The sequence below is a fragment of the Dreissena polymorpha genome, chromosome 13 (assembly GCF_020536995.1).
Source record: "Dreissena polymorpha isolate Duluth1 chromosome 13, UMN_Dpol_1.0, whole genome shotgun sequence".
Classification (NCBI taxonomy): domain Eukaryota; kingdom Metazoa; phylum Mollusca; class Bivalvia; order Myida; family Dreissenidae; genus Dreissena; species Dreissena polymorpha.
The window spans coordinates 15,672,633-15,693,249 of NC_068367.1; the positions used below are offsets into that span (position 1 = coordinate 15,672,633).

At 34.2% G+C, this 20,617-nt stretch overlaps 3 protein-coding genes across 12 annotated transcripts in view; 2 read left to right on the top strand and 1 right to left on the bottom strand.

The window, feature by feature from the left end:
• LOC127855227 (deleted in lung and esophageal cancer protein 1-like) overlaps window positions 1-1,081 on the top strand; it is a 58,807-nt gene extending 57,726 nt beyond the window's left edge. For all 7 annotated transcript variants that reach the window (XM_052390644.1, XM_052390647.1, XM_052390649.1 and 4 more), the window contains one exon: window positions 407-1,081. In XM_052390644.1, the coding sequence (XP_052246604.1) occupies window positions 407-530 (124 nt within the window). In that variant the 3' untranslated portion in view covers window positions 531-1,081. The remainder of the gene's footprint in view (window positions 1-406) is intronic.
• Window positions 1,082-1,991: 910 nt separating this feature from the next.
• Window positions 1,992-15,191, bottom strand: LOC127855345 (tRNA (adenine(37)-N6)-methyltransferase-like). Of its 2 annotated transcripts, none has more exons than XM_052390837.1 (4): window positions 15,103-15,191; window positions 11,396-11,571; window positions 9,241-9,398; window positions 1,992-6,254 (listed from the first exon to the last, which is right to left on the bottom strand). In XM_052390837.1, exons 2-4 carry the CDS (start codon window positions 11,566-11,568, stop codon window positions 5,074-5,076), a joined length of 1,512 nt encoding a protein of 503 aa, XP_052246797.1. In that variant the 5' UTR covers window positions 11,569-11,571; window positions 15,103-15,191; the 3' UTR covers window positions 1,992-5,073. The 2 variants fall into 2 exon arrangements, with proteins under 2 accessions (XP_052246797.1, XP_052246798.1); XM_052390838.1 differs by lacking the exon at window positions 15,103-15,191 and adding an exon at window positions 14,874-15,034.
• Window positions 15,192-15,282: 91 nt separating this feature from the next.
• LOC127855344 (testis-expressed protein 10 homolog) overlaps window positions 15,283-20,617 on the top strand; it is a 41,908-nt gene continuing 36,573 nt past the window's right edge. For 2 of the 3 annotated variants that reach the window (XM_052390833.1, XM_052390835.1), the window contains exons 1-5: window positions 15,283-15,430; window positions 18,127-18,336; window positions 18,842-19,207; window positions 19,565-19,863; window positions 20,423-20,571. In XM_052390833.1, the coding sequence (XP_052246793.1) occupies window positions 18,151-18,336; window positions 18,842-19,207; window positions 19,565-19,863; window positions 20,423-20,571 (1,000 nt within the window). In that variant the 5' untranslated portion in view covers window positions 15,283-15,430; window positions 18,127-18,150. The remainder of the gene's footprint in view (window positions 15,431-18,126; window positions 18,337-18,841; window positions 19,208-19,564; window positions 19,864-20,422; window positions 20,572-20,617) is intronic. The other variant, XM_052390834.1, reaches the window with a different exon arrangement.

Consider the following 20,617-nt stretch of genomic DNA (forward strand, 5'->3'; position numbering starts at 1 on the left):
CTATGATAGTTCAGCAACCCTGACTAGTGTATTTGTTGTCACCTGTCAGTCCTATGATAGTTCAGCAACCCTGACTAGTGTATTTGTTGTCACCTTTCAGTCCTATGATAGTTCAGCAACCCTGACTAGTGTATTTGTTGTCACCTTTCAGTCCTATGATAGTTCAGCAACCCTGACTAGTGTATTTGTTGTCACCTTTCAGTCCTATGATAGTTCAGCAACCCTGACTAGTGAATTTGTTGTCACCTTTCAGTCCTAAGATAGTTCAGCAACCCTGACTAGTGTATTTGTTGTCACCTTTCAGTCCTATGATAGTTCAGCAACCCTGACTAGTGTATTTGTTGTCACCTTTCAGTCCTATGATAGTTCAGCAACCCTGACTAGTGTATTTGTTGTCACCTTTCAGACATGCTGAGACATATGAGGCGGTGTTTGCCTTCCATGGAATCCTGGGAGAATCACCGCGACGACTGAGGGTCAAAGCTCAGGGGTCATACGATGCAAAACACGAGGCAGTGCTCAATGTGTGAACAGCGCTGATAAATACTTTAGCGTCACAAAAAAAACTTTGCAGGACTGAAAATCTAATTATTTTTGTGTTTGTTTTTTAACTGTCATTTCACAAAATTTCATATGTATTTTATTGGATTGATTTAGGTTTTTATATAAATGTAATCTATGTTTCATATAATTGTGATGAGAACAAAAACTGTGATGGCATATTTTTGTTGTTGTTTTTTTATAAAATGCTGCTATGAAATATATGAATTCTCCATGTCTGTGCTCTTATAGGAAATTTTAGACTATTAAATGAAAGCACTTTTTTATGGAGAATTTAAGTCTTTAGTTGAGATGTTTAAACAAAATTATGAGTGCTGAAAAAAACGAGTATCTATATAAGTGACAAATTTAACTCAAAAAGTAATTAATTTCTTTTGAATAGAAGTGAAATTTTATTATTAAATAACATGACTGTAGGTTTAAAGTTTTATATCTTTGGTTGGTACCATACTTTAACTTATTAACTGTATTGTTAAAGCTGTAATACAGGTATATGAAACACTATTTGTATCAATAACTGACACAAATAAAGTTTTTTTGAAAAAAAAATGTGTCTGTATTTTGAATTCAATTGCATAGTTCATTTAATCATTTGTTAACTTTATTTTTATGGTTGGCAGTCTTGTTCACCCGTACAAAGGTCAGCACTTTGATCCACAATGTCCATCATATCATAGACACCGCCATGGAAGCTGAACACGTCAGTTGCTGTGTTTGTCGAAACATAAAGAAGCAATATCTTTTTCACTCCTTCATTATCTAAGTAATATTACCCACATCATGCGAAAATGGGTCTAATCCCATATTTGGCGAAAATGGCTCCAGACCAGCTTGCATAGTCACGCAGTCTTGTCAGGAGCTACCCTGTGACACCATGAAATCTTGTCTGACTTTGTTAACAGTTAAAAGCGGACAGTGTAGCTCTTGACAAGGCTTTACAAAGACCAATTTTCATATTTTGCGAGTCAAGTAGTCCACTGTAAGTCGGTGGTTTCGTCCGTCTGTGCAGATTTTGTATCTGCTCTTTGACATGAACATACCTTGATACAACTATGGATTACCGTAGCTCCCTTGCCCAGACAATGTGCCGTGTAGGAAAGGTCAAGGCCACAATATTTTGTTCCCAAGAAATGTTTATCAATTTTAATTTATATCATGTTAGTAAAATTATAGAACAACTTCGTAGACAGTGCACTAAAATTGCCAAACATGGTTATGTGTTATTGATAACGTATATGAGTACATGTATATTTAAATTTGAAGTTTAATGCGAGATTTGTTTGATGATTGCGTGCTTCCAGATGCAACTAGGTTGTTAGACAAAAATACACCAAAGCGAAGAAGACTTGTTTGGGTTTCTGTTGAACCACACTAAAATTGTTGATTGGTCATTACTAAGTAGAGGAGCATAAGACGATGTAACACACATGTTTTCATGATAAAGTTCTATTTATAGCCTTCATAACATACATATGGGATGGACCAAAACAATTTGAAAACACACACACACCACGAACTGACAAACTGTGGTAATCATCTAAATGCTACCACAAAGCACTATGTGATCTTGCATAATGACAGTTCTGTTTAACTACCGAAACAATAGCTTATACATTAAATTTTTCAATGTATGCTCCTGTTGTTTGCCACATGTACAAGAATCGATTTTAATCGTAGATCGCAGAGGCACGCATCTTGCTTCTGTTAATTTACTTTTATCAATGGTTTTCCTCATCCATCCAGGACCATTAAACCATGCTTTACCATCGCTTAACGTTTCTTAAATCAAATGCCAAAAAAGAAAATTGACTAACTCTAAGAATGACCAATGTCTAACAAGACATAAACGGAGATACCAGTATATGACTACATACAGATAACAAACTGTAGCATTATCTACTATTTTCAATTTGTTGCTATTTTCCAACATGTTGCTGAAATTTGCTAAGCCCAATTATCATAATTTGACATTCACACATTCAACACATTCATGTAGTTGCAGACTCTTAAATCATACATCATTTTCATAATCTGATGAATAATCAACTGACATACATGTATAGAATAATGTACATTATTCTCACATACATGAACATTTGTTCTCATTTGTAATCCAAAAAATTTACGAAGATTGCATAATTACAGGAATGACCAACTTCCTTTAAGGTGAGGATAACAGGCCAGTTTTTGGATGAGCATAATTCGAACCAAGCCTATAAATTGTCCAAATAAACATTCTGACCTAGTTTCATCAAGATTGGCTCATAACTATGGCCTTTGGCATGTGTGTCAATAACAAGGTTTTCTAAGCTTTGACCTGGTGACCTTGTTATTGACACACATGTACCAGATTCAAACTCAGACTAGATTTTTGCCAGATAAACATTCTGACAAAGTTTTATCAACATTGAGTAATAAATTTGGGTTCTTACATTGCGTCGCGTTTATGGTCTCTTGAGTGGAAATAAGGTTTTTCAAAGAATTTAACTGGTGACCTAGTATTTGGATGTTCATGACCTAGATTCAAACTTGGAAAAGATATTGTTCTTATAAACATTATGACCAAGTTTCATTGTTCTTATAAACATTATGACCAAGTTTCATCAAGAATGAGTCATAATTGTGACCTCTAGAAAGGTAAAAAAGTTTGTCTAAGATAAGGCCTGGTGACCTAGTTTTTGTACGCACATGATTCAAATCGGAACTTAGCAAACATATTGTCTGCATATAAATTATGTAGATATACATTCTGACCAAGTTTAATAAAGGCTTGATAAAAAATGTTGCCTCAAGAGTGGTAACCAGCTAAAAATCGACGAAGCATGCAGGACACACTGCATTTCACTAAAACAGTCGATGTACATGTATGTAGTTTGATCACAATAGCATTCACTTGAATCAATCAATATAGTTTTCAAGTTATGTTTTGCACTTGAAAATGACAGTATGTAAATATGTTCTGCCAAAAAAATGAAATGGGCAAAAGCTCCATAAATAGAAAGAGTTATGGTGTGTGTCAACTACACTTGCTCTTAGTGTATGCTATTAATATATGAAGTTTTATTTTCATTCCTTTAAATACACAAGAATTTAACCTTGGCACATGAAAACAGAATGAAGGGCAATAACTTTGTACATACTACAGAGCGAGAGAGTTATTCTTCTTAACCAAGGTATTTTCACTATTTTCTTAAAGTCGTCTATCATTCTATGATTGCTCTCTTGAATAACTTAAATACTTGCCGTTTTGCATCACAGAAAAAGGTACAAAACAAAAAATTTAAAAAAAGGAAATACACCACAAATGTTCTGATTAGATAAAGTTTTGTTTAAATCCCTTCATTTCTTTCTAATTTTTGTACCACACAACAAACAATTATTTGTGTACCGGTAACTTTTGTGCTCTGCACTTAATAAAAAATGTCCTTGATCAAAGTACAAAGTTTGATTTAAAAACTTGAATCTTCAACTCTATGGAAGTAATGCAAAGTAAATGGACTTAAGTAAAATACATTTGTAAATCCTGACAATATAAATTTGTGATTCTTGTAGTTTTCACTTCCCCTTAATACCCTCTATCAATATATGAAGTTTCATTTGATTCCCTTTAATTCTTAGTGATCTATGCTCTGTACAAAACCTGGGCCTGACTGAAAGACGGAAAGGACGGATGATGCAATATCCTGATGTTTCCTATCATTTGGATCAGTCTTTATTAAAGGGACTGCACTTACATTTTGTAATAATTTTTTACTTTCAGATTTAAGAACATCAAATTACTCTTTAAAAAAAAGAAATTTAACAAAATGTTTGAAACAAAATCTTTGATTCCAAAATAAAAAAACACATCATCTTTAATTTACATATAACAAATTAACAATGTTATATTTTCATAATGTTTAACTTCCATTATCTGGGGAAAGAATAACTGTAACAAAATAAGTATTAAAATAATTAAAATGTACATCACATATTCATCACAACTGGCTATGCTTCTAAATGTACATGAAATGTGAAAAATAAACACACTGTAAAGTATAAAGCCTGACTGCTCTATATGAGGCCTATACATGTATTATGTAATAAACACACTGTAATGTATAAAGCCTGACTGCTCTTTATGAGGCCTATACATGTATTATAAAATAAACACACTGTAATGTATAAAGCCTGACTGCTCTATATGAGGCCTATACATGTATTATGTGCAGACCACTGGGGATGCAAAGCTGTCTTACACGTCTACAATTTAGTGTCATGAAAACCTTCAGTTTAAATTAAATTTCTTGAGAAATGTGGAAGTATTTGGGGGTTAACAAACTTACAACATTTATGTGGACAAATCGACCATCCGAAAGAGTAACTTCAATAAACCTCCTCTCTTTGAGTGATGATAAAGCCAATTAACATTGCAAATAGCACATTATATATAAGTTAACCAAACACAACATACAACTTTTTCTAAGCTAAATTGCACAATTATCTAATCCTACGCTTTGCCCTACCTAGTCACTAATGTGGCAAATATAACCAAGTTGTTAATTTATCCATATGCGCTAAAGGTTTAAGTCTCACAACTTCCACACAACCGTCATCAAACCAGCACGTGACATGTACCACATCCACTGTGAAATAGTACAGCTTGTCTGTGCAGACCATCCTCCGATAGACTGACCTAGGGTCCTCCTCTAAAACACGCACTATGGCTGTTCGCAGTTCATCAGTGGAGTTTAAATGTTGCAATTTATATGGCCAGCTCATAGACATTTCAGCATTTGTACTAGAACGCTTACTGAAACCAGTGAAATAAATACTTGGTTTACCAGGTGAACCAACATCGTACGATTGGGAAAGTTTCGCAGTTGACAAATGTGATTGAGACTTTTCAATTGTTGGTGATTGTAATGATTTCTTCCTAAATGATTTTTGCAATTGCTTCTCTGTTGATTGTTTAGAATGGCTATGTTTATCCAGTAATGAATCCCGCAGCGTTGGTTTCTCAGAATGCCTCTTAACTGGATTACTAGTATCAGACATATGAGGCTCATATGTATCTTCATTACAGAACAGCGACTGTGGATGCTTGCTAGTGTTGCCTCTATCACCACCCTGATGACCTGGCTCCAAACTGTCCTTGGAAAACAAGGCCAACTGCTCTTCAGCTCGTGGCGTGAATACCACACACAATTTCGTTACCGGGGCATTATTGACCCAATCAGCAGCATACGCCATATTGTTTGATTGTGAAGGTTCTGATTCATTTTTTGTAAGCTTCCTATCAGGATTTGTTTTCCTGTTCGCAGTAGTATCAGCCTCAAGAGAACTTTTTTGGCTGCCATCCTGTCCTGTCACAGAAGCTGGATCATTGCAGTAAGCATTGTCATAAACACTAAATGTTTCCTCACCAGCAGCTTTTCCATGTGTTTTGCATAAATTATCAAACCAAGCTGCTTCAGAAACTTTGCTACAATTGCCATGCATTCTGGAACCTTCTAGACTGGAAACAGGCAGATGTTGAAGAGTATTTTGCATTGAAATACTCTGACTTTCACTACGTCCTTCCTCTCGCTGTTTCTCCACATGACCTGGTTGACTCCAGAGCGCTGGGTTGTCATATTGAGGAATGTAAGGTTTAAGATCCACTATTGGGCTTCCGTCCACTATATCAATGCCTGACACACTCACCTTAGCGCCTGAAAAGAAATATCCATTAATTTTAACGTGAATACATGTATGTTGGTGTTATTTATGTCATTTAATGGTTTATATTAATTCAAATGTTTAATGAATTTCCATGATTCCAGTTTTAAAGTAGGTAAAAAAACACCATGTAAAGGATATAATTCATAATGCTTCTTGTTTTATGAATGACAGAGATGTCTTTCTTTTTATTTTACTTTTTTTGCATTCAATGAAGAAACAAAAAGAAATGATACTTAGAAAAATACATGTAAATACAATTGGATATTGTGCTTCATATTTTTTCAAACTAATTACTGTAAAACCATTATTATTCGTCAGACATTAATTTTCGTCTTTTTCGTCCTTCGACCAATGGACGAATTCAAGATCCTAACGAACAATCATGTCCCATATTTGAAACAAATAAGACTGAATTACCGTAGGCATGAGGCATTTAAATCCAGCGTAATCCACGCATATACACAGGGCTCGAAATTAACACTCGCACACTCACAAAATGCCAGTAAAAAAAGATTGCAAGGTAAGTTATAAGCCACTAGTATTTTTTGCAAGTAAAGAAATAGTGAAAAAAAAACGAGTTATCTTGCTAAATGCGTTCGACGGCGAGAACGCTAAACCATAGGTCAATTTTGTGAAGGTCCGAATACCCATGTGCGGAAGCGCGCACCTTGTTTGAAGACTGGTATACCTATATTACAAATACCCGGATGGTATTGATACAAAGAACATGAAACAGTCGACTATTCACACTCAAGTTAAATCCGGTTTTGACACAAAGGGGTGTACATTATACAGTGTACTGACAACTGATATTTCCTGTAAAACGCGAATGCAATAAGGCTGTATCGAATGCGTTGACTTCGTTTAGGTATAATAGTGTTGATTAGCGCTAATTGTTAACAACTTCATTACCCATTGTGTGTATTGTGTTTTTCAGGGGTGTTGCAGATAATACAACCAACACGCTGCGATTCCGGATTAAAGACAATGCTATTAAACGCAATTAAAATATGACGATGTGTGATCAACACCTGACTGAAATATATTCTGCGCTTTTATTACAAATTAATAAAGAACATATTGATTTGTGTTTGGTTGTTTGGTTTTAACTGCATCAACTATTTTTGTACATTTCATAAAAACCCGTACCTCTGGGTTTTTTTTATAACAAAAACATTTTGTTTATAGATTTAATACTGTTGTTTATCAATAAATGGAGCGTTCCATTCAGAAAAAAAAAATTTGCTTACGCTAATTATAACCCATAATATTCGCACCTTTATAATTGGCGCCGATAAAGGTAAGATTGTTATCAGTTTGACCGTGATTGTAATGGCAAAACACTAATTGGCATTTGGCTTCGTTGTTTAAAACACTTGTTAACGGTTATTCAGTCGCACTTATCCGCTAATTATAACAAAGAACATGTCAATGACATAACATAATAAGGGACAGTTACTATCACCTGAAATGACAGACTTGTTAATTGGCATATGCCAAACAAGGCCCACCTCCTGCAAGTGACTACCAACCAAGTGTCACCCCTCTTTCCCCAGCACGATTTTTCGCAACCGCATATTACATGTATTACAAACATTACAAACAAATCGAACGCTTTTTTTTTCAAAACCAGAAATAGACGAATTTAAGTGCTGACGAAATAGTCACTTTTTTTAAAAAGGACGAAATTTCGTGCTGTATAAAATAAATGGTTTCACAGTATCAAGATTAAGAAATTGATATATACATATTTCAATAATTCTAAATTGTACTTCAATACGAAATTGAAACAAACTTTATAGACCTCTGTTGTGTTATGGATTTGGTGTTCACCTTGCAACAGAGAGACTAATATTAGATTATTAAATAAAAAATGTGTTTAAATTTATCAATCCTTACTTTAAGATAAGACCCTGATTGCTCATACAATCCTAACAAGATTAGCTAAGCCCACAGTTCACATATTGCAAGACTAAAATGAAAATGAAATTAAAGTAAACAAAACAAGCATTATTGCATTATTTTGTACTCTAAAAATTATTATGAATCAATTAATAACAAGAGATGTGTTTGTCAGAAACACAATGCCCCCCCTTTGGCGTCATATATTTGACCTTTGACCTTGAAGGATGATCTTGAACTTTCAACATTCAAAATGTGCAGCTCCATGGGATACACATGCATGCCAAATATCAAATTGCTTTCATCAATATTGCAAAAGTAACGACCAAGGTTAAAGTTTGTGACACATACAATGACAGACAGACATATACAATGACAGCCAGACAGCCAGAAACAATATACCCCTGATCATTCGATTCAGGGGAATAAAGTGATAATTCTTACATCAGGCCTCAGAAGAATTCAAAAGGGAGGGAATCTGGTCTACCCACAGTCAATAAAGTCCATATCACAAATAATACACTGGTATTGTTACGTTACTTCTAATGCCTGTACGTCATTTAGCACCTTGTAAACAGGTAAAATTGTTAAATTCTGACTTGAAAGAAACAAACAAAATACATAGAGGATATTTGTTGGATTCGATGCAATATCGATTTTATTTCACGAGTGATCATATAAAATAATATTTTCATGAGTGGCGCAGCCACGGGTGAAAATATGTATTTTTTATGATCACGAGTGAATTAAAACTGATATTCCATCGAATCCAACAAATTTTCTTTTTATTTTATGCTTTTTTCACCGTTAATTTACATTGTAAAAGAGTTTAACTGGATAATTTCGCTGGATTTATGACGTCATTTTGTCGAAAAAATGACGTCATTTCACAGTAAAACAGTGAAAAATATCGATATTTTTCACTGTTATTTTTCACTGTTTAAAATAGTGAAATACCAGTTTTATTTCACTGATATTTCTCTATAAACCAGCGGAAATCATAGAATAAACAGATTTATATAATACTATGAATGCTACACATTCCATCTATCTGCATAACAGTAGCAGTCTTACCCTCAATGCTCTCAATTTTAGCCAGGGTGAGCCCAATGTTGTTAGGCCGGTATGGAGATCGGCTGGAAAAGACACCCACTTTTCTTCCATTCAGCCTTGGGGGCTTGACTTTTGCCTTGTAGTGCTTGTTGTTGTTCTTGTGGAACATGAAGAATATCCTGTAATAAAATAGCCCAGGATTTAATGCAAAGCAGTTTTGTGCGCTTGCTTGTAAAACAAGTATTGTGGTGCAAAAATAGTTTCATTCTTAGTATTGTTGACAAATAATCGGGCCTGAAAAAATGCATGGTGACCTTTTCATAGAAAAATCGTTGGATGGTAAAAATGCAAAATACCAAACCTTGGGTCCTTGCCTTTGCAATAAACATATTAGAGAGAGGTTTCCCCTATGTAAGGGGACATTTTGAAATAAGGAACATGATTTCAACAAATTTGGAAGGGGCCATCATGCAATATTGAAAACAAAATACCTTTGAGCCTTGCGGATTTAGACAAGATTTTAACAGCGTTCACAACATGCGTATAAGGAAACAAATGTGATAAAGGACCACAATATACTGTTATATGGCAAATATTACTCCTATGGGCCACTTTCATTTTAAACATCAATTTTCAGCTATGGTGAGTTTAATGTGCATTACATGATTTGAACTAATCTGAAAGATGGCAACCCAAGGATCATTCCTGTAAAGCAGGAGAGGTCTTTTAATCATTTCCCCCTCAGAAGCAAAGTGAAAATGGCTAAATGCAAACAGCGTAAAACGAAAACAGCCTGCGAGTAACTTGCAGTCTGTTCAGGTTTAATGCTGTTTGCTGCTCATCAGTATCTAAGGGTTGGAAATGAAGCCTTTGCAACTTCAGTCTAGTAAAAAAAGTCTTCAATTAAATTTTACTTTCTTAAGGACTACAAATGCGTCAAAAATTGTATCTATGCGAGAAAGGTAACCCTTGAATTAAATGAAAAAGTTCTCTCACACACACAATTTGTCATGCACTGATAGATGACTGACAACAAGGCATCCTAAAAGCTCCCCATGAGCACTATGTGCTCAGGTAAGCTAAATAAATAGTTTTTTTGGCATAAAATGGGCCATAACTCTGGATATTTTGTAAATATTCTACCCAAATAAGTTAAGTGTACAAGTTCCTCATTTATTTGAAAAATAAATAAATTACATGTTGCCTTTGTATTATCAATTGAGAATGGCAAAAAAATCTTAACACAAGAGGGTAGCATTGTGAATCCTTTCACTTTATTATTATAGTAGTCTTAAGTTGTTTAAATCTTAATGTGTACGTATAACCAGTTTGAACGGAACACTCTCAAGCATAAATAAGTTTTAACTTATTGCACATAAATTTAATTTTTTAATGTTTGTTTAACTAAATTCTTATTAGATAATCATAGATTAAATACATGGCTAGAGCAATTAAAATGCTTAGCAGTTTGAAGGCAGCGCAAGTCCAGTTACCTCTGTTATCTTAATTGCGAGATGCTGAGCTGTGAATAACATGACAATTATCTTGGACTAATGTTTAAACATGGTGTATTAACACCCTTACAAACTGAGTGATAAAGCCAATAAAGACACTATCCCTCCTAAAATACCCTCCCGTATGCGATTTATTATCCTGATAATAGATGGAAGCTGTTATTCAAACAATGACTGATATACAAACGTTGCCTGGACTAAACCAAAAATGAGATTTTGAACCTAAACATATTTTGAAGAACAAACATAATCGTATCTAAATTTTGTATTAAAATATTTTGCCAATTTTCAAATATTCAAATGTTTGGTGCCATCTCTAGTTTAAAACTTTTTATTTAAACTTAATTGAAAGCTTAAGGAGACACTGTTAACTTCTTACGTCACTTTGGTAAAGCCATTTAAATACTCAGTGTCTTAAGAGAAGATCTCAGAAATATCTCCAGAGTTGGAATCTAACCAGGGATCTCCTGATTGCTTGGTGAACACTATATCCTCTACACAAGGACTACCGGGTTACATCATATGACCTGTTCTGATATACTGGATGACATGAATTGCGATAAAAGTGCAGTATATTATAATATAATAATAGTTATTAATCAGTGTCGAATCCATTAAATATCTAATGAGTGTCAAACTATAAAGACTCTTTTTCACAATACCACACATGACTGAACTCTTGTAGTCCTTCCAGGGAATGTTCAGGGTTGTTAAAGACCGCCTTGTCTATGGTTATGACGCCCCTGGCCAGACTGCACACTGTGGGTTGTCTAGGTGTACCATTCTTGAACAGGAATGGTGTCTCAATAAAGCCGATTGGCTTGAAATGGAACATAACCTGAAAGATGGGGAACAATCCAAAAATATATGATTTGTCACTCTCAAACCAATATGCCCTTTATGGATTATGGAAATAAACAGAAACAAATATCAAACAATAAAAGGGAACAATCTGCTTCAATCAGTGTATACTTCATATGAAGTGGCATTTAATTAACAAGCACACATGCCAGAATTTTTCAGGTCCAAATCGGGACTTTCCATTTAAAATGTTGGGACACTGGATTAAAAAGCTGGACATATAAAACGATCAATAATGCCACCTTTACTGTAGTCAGTAATACGTTTATTACTTACAAAAAACTCATAATTTCTGGCAAATATTGACGAAAAATGGGTTTTAAGTAGTTCATGAACACAAACATTCTCTAATTTCTAGAAGTCAACATACATGTGCACTATGCGGATGACTCCATAAAGTGAAATGTGGGGCATGCCTCTTTTTGACATCCAATCACGACAGAGGCCCCAATTGAACATGTGTAAATCGTGTAAAGCGATGTGCCAAAATCGAGCACTGTTTTTATTCAACCAATCATCAATTAACTCTTAATTTAGATAGATGCAAGATGTACAAACCATTTTCTGAAAATCGGTCAAAAGAAAGTTTATCTATGTCAAACATCATTGTGAATCAGTGAGCATTCAATTTTTTTATATACAAAAATAGTGTTTTGACAGTTTTTTAGCCTCAGGTGGTATAAAACACAGAATACTTCGTAATAGTATCTTTGGAATTGATTGGGCCATGACATACAAAAGCAGTCGGCTTTTAATTCACTACAATGCATCTATCGATAGCTATTAGCAACCCCTATTCAGGATCCTAAAAACACCAAGGTGTAATGCCTGATATCATAAAATAAATAATTTGCCAATAAATCGCTGATAAGGTTTCAAAAACAACACTGGTGCAATCGAACAGTAGAAAAGGTATGTTAATAGGGGGCAATAAAGGGATTAGCGATGGTAAATTTTTACCAGATAGAGCTTGAATATCTCATTTTAGTGTGAACTTATAGAATGTACATTGTTTTTTACCATTGCCAGGACACATTGTCTCATATCGGGATGCCAGGACAAACACCCAAAAGCAGGACTGATCTGCCAAGATCGGAACATCAAACAGGTTTTTTTTCCCCTTTTTGGGAAGATAGCCCATGGCTTTGGAATTGGGAATTTTATCGGCGTTTTCGTGAAATTGGGAAAATAAATTCATTAGCCTTTTTTTCCACTGATTAGGGAAATACTAAATTTGACATAACTCGTTATAATCATTCAAATTAAAAGAACAAAATCATATAATACTTTGTTAGATGTAATTGATTAAAATTGAGATAAAAAACGCATTAGGCACTTCTTTAAAAAAAAAAAAAATTTTTTTTTTTTTTTTTTTTGTAAATTGGAAATTTTTTGCCACATTTTGGGAAAAAAGTATACTTTTTAGGATTGGAAACATAGCCGAATTTTGGCTATAAAATCGGGCCAAAAAAAAACCTGAATTTACTCGACCAATCTAACGCGACCAACTAAAAATCAATGAAAAGGCACTATTGAGCGTATATTTAATCTACACGAACTGTTAATACAAAGTTCCATGAATATTGGGCAAGACATGTGGCGCCTCTATAGTGTTCATATGCAAATTGTTGATGACAGACAACAAACAACCATCATAAAGAAACAAAACTGAGAAAATGTCACGATGAGAAGGTTAAAAATGCAGGCTCAAACAAGCAAACATCAATTGTGAACTATCCTCCATAAATAGAGTAAAGGAACATATGCACGAGACATTATACAGGCAGGTTGATTAAAGCCTTAAGGTATTGCTATACTATATACTACATTTATTGCTGAAATGTACACATACTGATTTCCAAAACAAGGTCTGTAAATTTCAGGGTTTTTTCCCCTTTTGGGAAGATAGCCCATGGCTTTGGAATTGGGAATTTTATCGGCATTTTCGTGAAATTGGGAAAAAAAAATTCATTAGCCTTTTTTTCCACATGAAAAGTCCACTGATTAGGGAAATACTAAATTTGACATAACTCTTCATAATCATTCAAATTAAAAGAACAAAATCATATAATACTTTGTTAGATGTTATTGATTAAAATTGAGATAAAATACACCTTAGGCACTTCTTTCAAAAAAAAATAAAATAAAATAAAAATTTTTTGGGGGCGGGGAATTTGGAAAATTTTTGCCACATTTTGGGGAAAAAGTATACTTTTTGGGATTGGGAACATAGCCGAATTTCGGCTATAAAATCAGGCCAAAAAAACCCTGTCAAAGCAAACCATTTGGCAAATCGTGCAGAGTGAGACCATGTGTTGTGTTGAAATTTTGCAGGTGTATTATATTGTCGCTGTCGTTCTCAAAACTCGTAGCTACAAAATGCCAACTTTTCAGGAGAGAGATAAAACTGTAACATTTTTTATAACGATGTTTAAGAAATTGAAATTCTGTAAAAATACCAAACAAATGAAGCTGCATAATACGGTATAAGCCGTAGACGCATAAGTCATACTGATATTCAGAAATGGTAGCTACGATATTTTGTCACCACAGTTTTGTCATTTTTATGAGGTACGACAATTCGTCCTGATAGGAAACCTCGTAGCTGCAAATATAAAAACTTTTTTGTCAAATTTGTCCAAACGAAATTATGTACCTATAGGTGAAATGACGTCGCTACGACTTTTCGCCGGAAAAAAGGCAACAATCATTCTACAACATTTCGTCACGTGGCTTTTTCAAGGGCTCTGATTGACGTAGAGCTGCGAGATCTAGCACAAAACACGCGCCAGACTTCATATATTCAGAAAAGACAAAATAATTTTTTTGAAAATTTTGGAGCTACGAGGTTTGAGAACGACAGCGACAATATAACATTTAATATGTATACATTTCTAGTATAAATACTGTACATTTGTTTTGGGTCCCTGCATACAGAGAATATTTGGTTAGTGACTTTTGATAACATAAAGTCAGAAGAGCAAAACATTCAAGCGAATTTTTTTTATAATGTCAATATATTAACACACACACACAGACAGCTTACTGCAGCCTATATGAATGATTGGGTTCAAAACTGCATAATGTAAAACACTATTTTCAATTTGCAAGCATACAGATTCTTAATCATCACAGTCTGTTAAAGTCCTAATGAGTTACTCAGTGAGTCTCTCAGTTTAATTGATTACTTAAACCACAAAATGATGCATTATATATTAAAATAATGAAATAGATGGGCAGGGAATACAAACACAAAATAAGGGGTATAATACCACTTACAATATTGGGTAAGTCCCTCCAAAAGTCCAATATTACTGTGAACTAGTTTAGCAGAGACGTAGAATCTACGTCTCTGAGTTTCGTGACATAATAGATGATAAGCCTATAGATACAAAAAAAATCTGAAAGATTGATGAATATATTTTATTGGTGGCTTATTTTTTATATAAATTGTTAACAATCAAATGATTTTGCTGGTTCTTTCTTATATAAGTATAGATCTACTTACCTAATAATAATAAAAATGCAATAAACGTAAACAGTCAATAAACTTAAAGGCAAATTTACAACAAGGGGCAGTAATTTACTGCTTATTTACAGTTTACATGAACTATTGAACTCTTGATGCTGCATCGAAATCTTTCTTAACTTTTACAGCGACCCTATGGCGTTTCGATTACTTATTTTCACAATTGTTAAAAAATAAGCGGCTAGCCATTATGAAATAAAGAGGCAAGTCATTCTGAAATTAGGGGCGAATAATTTAGGGGTGAACCGTCAGTGGGCGAGTCGTTGCGTAATTCATTTCAAGATGTCTGCGCCCATGGACTAGTCGTGTATGTAAATATTTCACAAGTTTAACGATTCTGCCCGTAATTATTTATTGACTCTGTTAAATGTATCGTTTTAAAACAATTTCAGATTATTGTATATATTATTATTAGCTGAAATGTTAAAATAAAATGCGCTTTTTTGATGTATACACCTTAATTCGCGAGATAAATGCAAATTGTTAGTTCTGGCTACCATAACTTTAAATGTCGCTTTTTATGATTTTTGACTGGCGCGACTTTATAGTTATGGACCAACCCCATTAGGAAAGTCAACCAGAAATTCCCGAAAAGTTGACAGTTAACAAAGACCGGTCCAAAACAGCTTTTAAATGCAGTTATTGGTCCAAATCAACCACTTGATAGGAAAGATTGACATTTTCACATTTAAATGATATATTCTTTCCCAAAATACTATCTTAAACATTTAAAATTTATCTATTTTGCTCTTACATATCGAGAAAAACAGCGATGTGACAGACTTTTTGCGAATCTCCCGAGATTTCACGGTCATATGACGGTATTTCTATTTTTGGTAACATACCATGTGCTCAGGTGTTTTCAAATTCAGAATTACATTTCCCGGTATTTAAGATTATTCTTGCTTGTTTTGTAAACACGTTTGTAGTGTAAGTACAAACTCAACGTGAATATTATTTTAAAGTACCTGATTCACACTGAAATCAGTCTTAAAATTCACCAGACGTAAGTTGTTAATCACAAATAATAGATTTCAGAAAACGAAAGTAATGTTTACCATTTCAGTATAAAATGTCATGGTCGATCCGAAAGTATCCAAATTAAAACTCGTCACGTGACAAAGCAACAATGGCGTCAAAATTGTGAATTTCAGACTGATGAGAGTTATTTTCATCTATTGTAAGATGCATTCGAAACATTTGAACCTTAAGATATTCCTCGATGCAGTAATTTATATTCATTCACCAATATATCTAGAAATGTATCCAAGAAAATGAGCATTCTTTGATTTAAAGCGTGACATAAATATGTTACGGCTCTGGTTGACTTTCGATACGGGGTTAGCTTCAGCGTACAGGTATGTCAATACTATATAAACTGTACGCTGAAGTTTCTTTAGCTAGCAAATTGTATGATCATGTTGCCTGTACTATTGGTAATGGTTATTGTCAGAGGTTATTATATGGTTTCGTAAAAAGAATGAACACTAACAATGTTAAAGGCATTAAAACGTATTTACACGCAGAAATACTAATTAAAATTGACATATAGATCTAAAATTTTAGTTGTCATCAAAATATTACTTATTATGCCCTTTAGAAATGCATGGAGTAAAGTTTGTTCTTAGGCTTTTGCAAAATATGTTCAAGTCAGTTTCTTTGGGGGGAGATCTTAAGAACGTTTGCAAGGGGACACCTTATCCACTAATGCACACCAGCATATTTAAAAATGCTTATACAGTTTGTTATTTTTATTATTTATATTATTAGAAAACTAACTTATAATTAGTTATGGAAGTGAAGACCTATTTTTGTCACACAATCCAAGCAGCACTATCCATAGTTTGCCTACCTTGTAAGAATGCACTTTTTTATCTAGATATGATATCAAGTGTTTAGTGCAAACTTGTTATAAAGTTGATTGGTGTATAATGGATAGCTAAGGACTTCGAGTCTCATTTCAACGTAAACACCATGCATTCAGTAATTAAACCATTAAACCTAGATAGACACATGTCTTTCCTATTGAAACATGCCAGCGGTTTTAAATTTTCGAAAAATATTATTGTTTACAGCGCGAATTTCATGGCACACTGATTCAGCCATTACCGATTCGCTTAGGTCTTTATCAGATTACATGTGTATCGTATTATTCTTGAATTTTGACACAGCATTTGTAAAGAATAATTGCAATATATGTACATTTCCAGAAAGGAAATTCATTTCTGCGTTTAATTAGACCAAATTCATGGTAATCGCTGCACAAGTAATTGCTGTTCAAAGCGATGCACCCTATATTTGGGTCATTTTGAGTTGAATCTATATATAGATTTGATTGCGGAAAATATGTTTTCAGAGAAATCGATTTTTTTGTTATAATTTGATTATTTTTCATTAAAAATGATGTTTTTACTTATTAATATCATAGCCACATGCTTACCACATGTGTATTGGACAACTTCAATTGAGTTTATATTTATTTTGAGACAATCCCCACATTCCTGAATATGGGTCACCACATGTCCGTTATTCACTGAATCCCGAGTTGCAGCTTTCATGCTTATTTTATATGGTACGCATCAATTTGGTTTCTGAGCATTCTTACTTTTGTAAAGGACACATAATATTAAAATATTACATCAATGAACATTATGTTTACCAAACAAAATCTGCAAAATTCAAGAAACCATTCGTCTGCACTTTTCCTGTCGTCACAAAAACGGTGCGTACATAACATGACCTTGTTTTGCTTTCGAAAAAAGAAACAGTTGTAAACATTGACACACATCAACAAAAACATGAATCGACTTAACAATGATAGGCTTTTTGTATTCAATAAATAGAAAACTATAAATCTTAACATAAATAAAAGTATTTTGCAAAAAACGTTTAAGCTATCCGTTACTCACTAAAATCCGCTATACACCAATCGACTGTATCCACATACCGTTTCATTGTAAGTTACAAAAGCTTTATGCTCAACCCTCATATATATTGCTACAGAGTAAAGAAACTTAATGATAGAAAATGGCAAAAAGTAAGAAAAAGAAGAATGCAGATTTCCAGAAGGTCAAGTTGAAAGTTGGCAAGAAGTTAAAGAAAGCTGACAATGTGACCAATGCAAGCTTCAAGTCGAGATCCATTCAGATCTCACAGCATCTGAAGACTGGAGACTCCACTCAACCTGTAACCAAGAAAAAGCATAATATTGCAGTAAGTTTAATTAAAGTTAGAGTAAAATTGAAATGCAATTGAGATGTGTTAACAACTGAGTAATTGTGTGTTTTGAATTGGGCAAGTCCAAGAAAGTTGTAAACTGTTAAATAAAGTGCCTGAGTTCAATTACCCAACACAACCAACATTAAATTATTGTTTTGCATTACATTATTTATCAAATACATGATTAAATTCTACCATTTTATTTGACATATAAGTATTTGTCAATAGTTCACTATCTTGTATAATAGTAAATATTTTCTTGTGGTAATGTTAATTTAAAAAAATCAAACAGAGCTCACGTTAGACTCGGCAAAAAAGTGAAGTGGACAACACATTTAAAATCAACGCATTAGTATAAAAATGTTTGTGTTGGATGTAGAACATGTTAATTCAAAATAACTATGCTAGATTTTGAAACATTGGACCAATATAATTAATTGTTAACTGCCTCTGTTCATAGATAGTGCCCATAATAGAAATATTATTTTTGCATTGGTAGGAGCTATTCAGTCACTGTCGCCACTACAGTCCTTCAGTTCGCCACGAAGCAGTCACAGGTCTGAAAGAGCTGCTCAGTGAAAATCCCCAGCTTATTGACGGCCATCTGCCTGACATTATTGAAAAGTCCGCCGAAATGTTCTCCGATAAAGATTCGACTGTCCGAAGAGGAGCCGTCAAACACCTGCTGAAGTTGGTATTTCCCGTCATCAGTGAGAAGCAGATTGCTCCTTTTTTCCCTCTCGTCAGCGCCCATTTGTGCTGCGCCATGACACACATCAATGACGACATCAAAATGGACTCCTTGGCAGTATTGGATCTGCTGCTGGACCACTTTCCAAAACTCATGGTGACCAAGTCGAGTCAGGTCAGTGATTTGTTTTTGCGGAAAATTATAGCCTCTTACTTGCTGTTTCTCAATTGCAAAAAGTAACATTAATTTTGTTCCCCAAAAATCTGACCAGAACTTCCCTTAGAAGATACCAATTTCCAATTAACTCAACAATTGGTTTATTGACTTAATTATACAGCCATATAATTCCTAACACTTTATAATATTAATTTAAAAATTCAGTTCAACATGCACTAATAAACTATTGGCATGCTGATTTGTATCACCATATTAATAATGTTTCATTTAGTCCGATTTTCATGGTTACTCGCCATATTTTTCTCCATTCAAAAGGCACAGGCTTTTAAATATAAAGCAAAAAAATCACTGCAGGTGCTCACCAACTTCATCGAGCAGATCTCAAGGCAGCAAGGTCAAGGCCAGTCAAGGTCATTGACCATTAACCCTAGTAGCGGTACTTCCTCGATGAAATGGAGACTGTTGGTGATGAGTCGACTTCAGAAATTTTTGAAAGCTGTGTTAGTGTTTCATGGAGAAAACAAAGATGTAGCGTCTGAAGGTGAATGCGATGTGAACAAGACTTTGGACTTTCTGGATAGCAAAGTTAATTGTGTGCAGGCGTTTTCACAGTCTTATCATGCCTTGTGGACATCTCCAGGATATCTCTTAAGGTAAACAGTTGCTTTTGGTGTAACTTGTACCATGGTTATTTGTGGTTAAATCCCAGATGGCTACTGAGAATTATTTCAAGTTATAAAGGTACTTGTCTGTGCATGTTTTTTTTTGCATATGCTTTGATATGAATAACATAAAGTTGCAAAATCAATAAAATTTATGACATGCCATTCTACAAACATGTATAATAACAGCACCTTTATAAAGTAGCACCCTTTTTATGAAGTATGCAAAGTTTCTTCTCCATGTGTCTAAATGTATTCTTTCAAATATAATAATGCACCAACAAACATAATAATGCCCCAGTAAACTGCGTTAAGCGCATGCGTAGATAAATTAATGTTGGCGTGTGCCATCTTACATTTTTTGACTCAATATTATAGTTGGGTTTTTGATATTGCAATTTTAAATGCCGTGGCGTACTGGATATGATTTCTGCCTAGCGAGTGGGAGGTCAATGTTCGATCACCATCTTAAGGGGTTGACAATAATTTATTCTGCTTGGGATCCTTTCACAAAATATGAAATGAATCTTAAATTAATCTAAAAATTCAGCAGCATGGCATCAAAAGTGCCAGACTCATCATCCAGCTTGGATAGTGACATCTCCAAAGCAGTTCAGACTTTGATACCACTGATGCTGGAATGCTGGGTGGAGGCAACACCAGGCAGTGACAAACCTGGCCAGTCCGGCAAACATAGAGGTACTAGTGTTTGATTTTTGCTTGAATTCTTGTCTATTCTCATCTA

Bases quoted from the DNA above. Each gene is read 5' to 3' on its own strand.
- LOC127855345 (XM_052390837.1), bottom strand. From the start codon at position 11,568: ATGTTCCATTTCAAGCCAATCGGCTTTATTGAGACACCATTCCTGTTC. The intron at 9,399-11,395 runs GTATTGTGAAAA...ATTTTATTACAG, and splicing joins CAAGAGTTCAGTCATGTGTG to GATATTCTTCATGTTCCACA. The intron at 6,255-9,240 runs GTAAGACTGCTA...ATTTCTTTTCAG, and splicing joins TAAAATTGAGAGCATTGAGG to GCGCTAAGGTGAGTGTGTCA.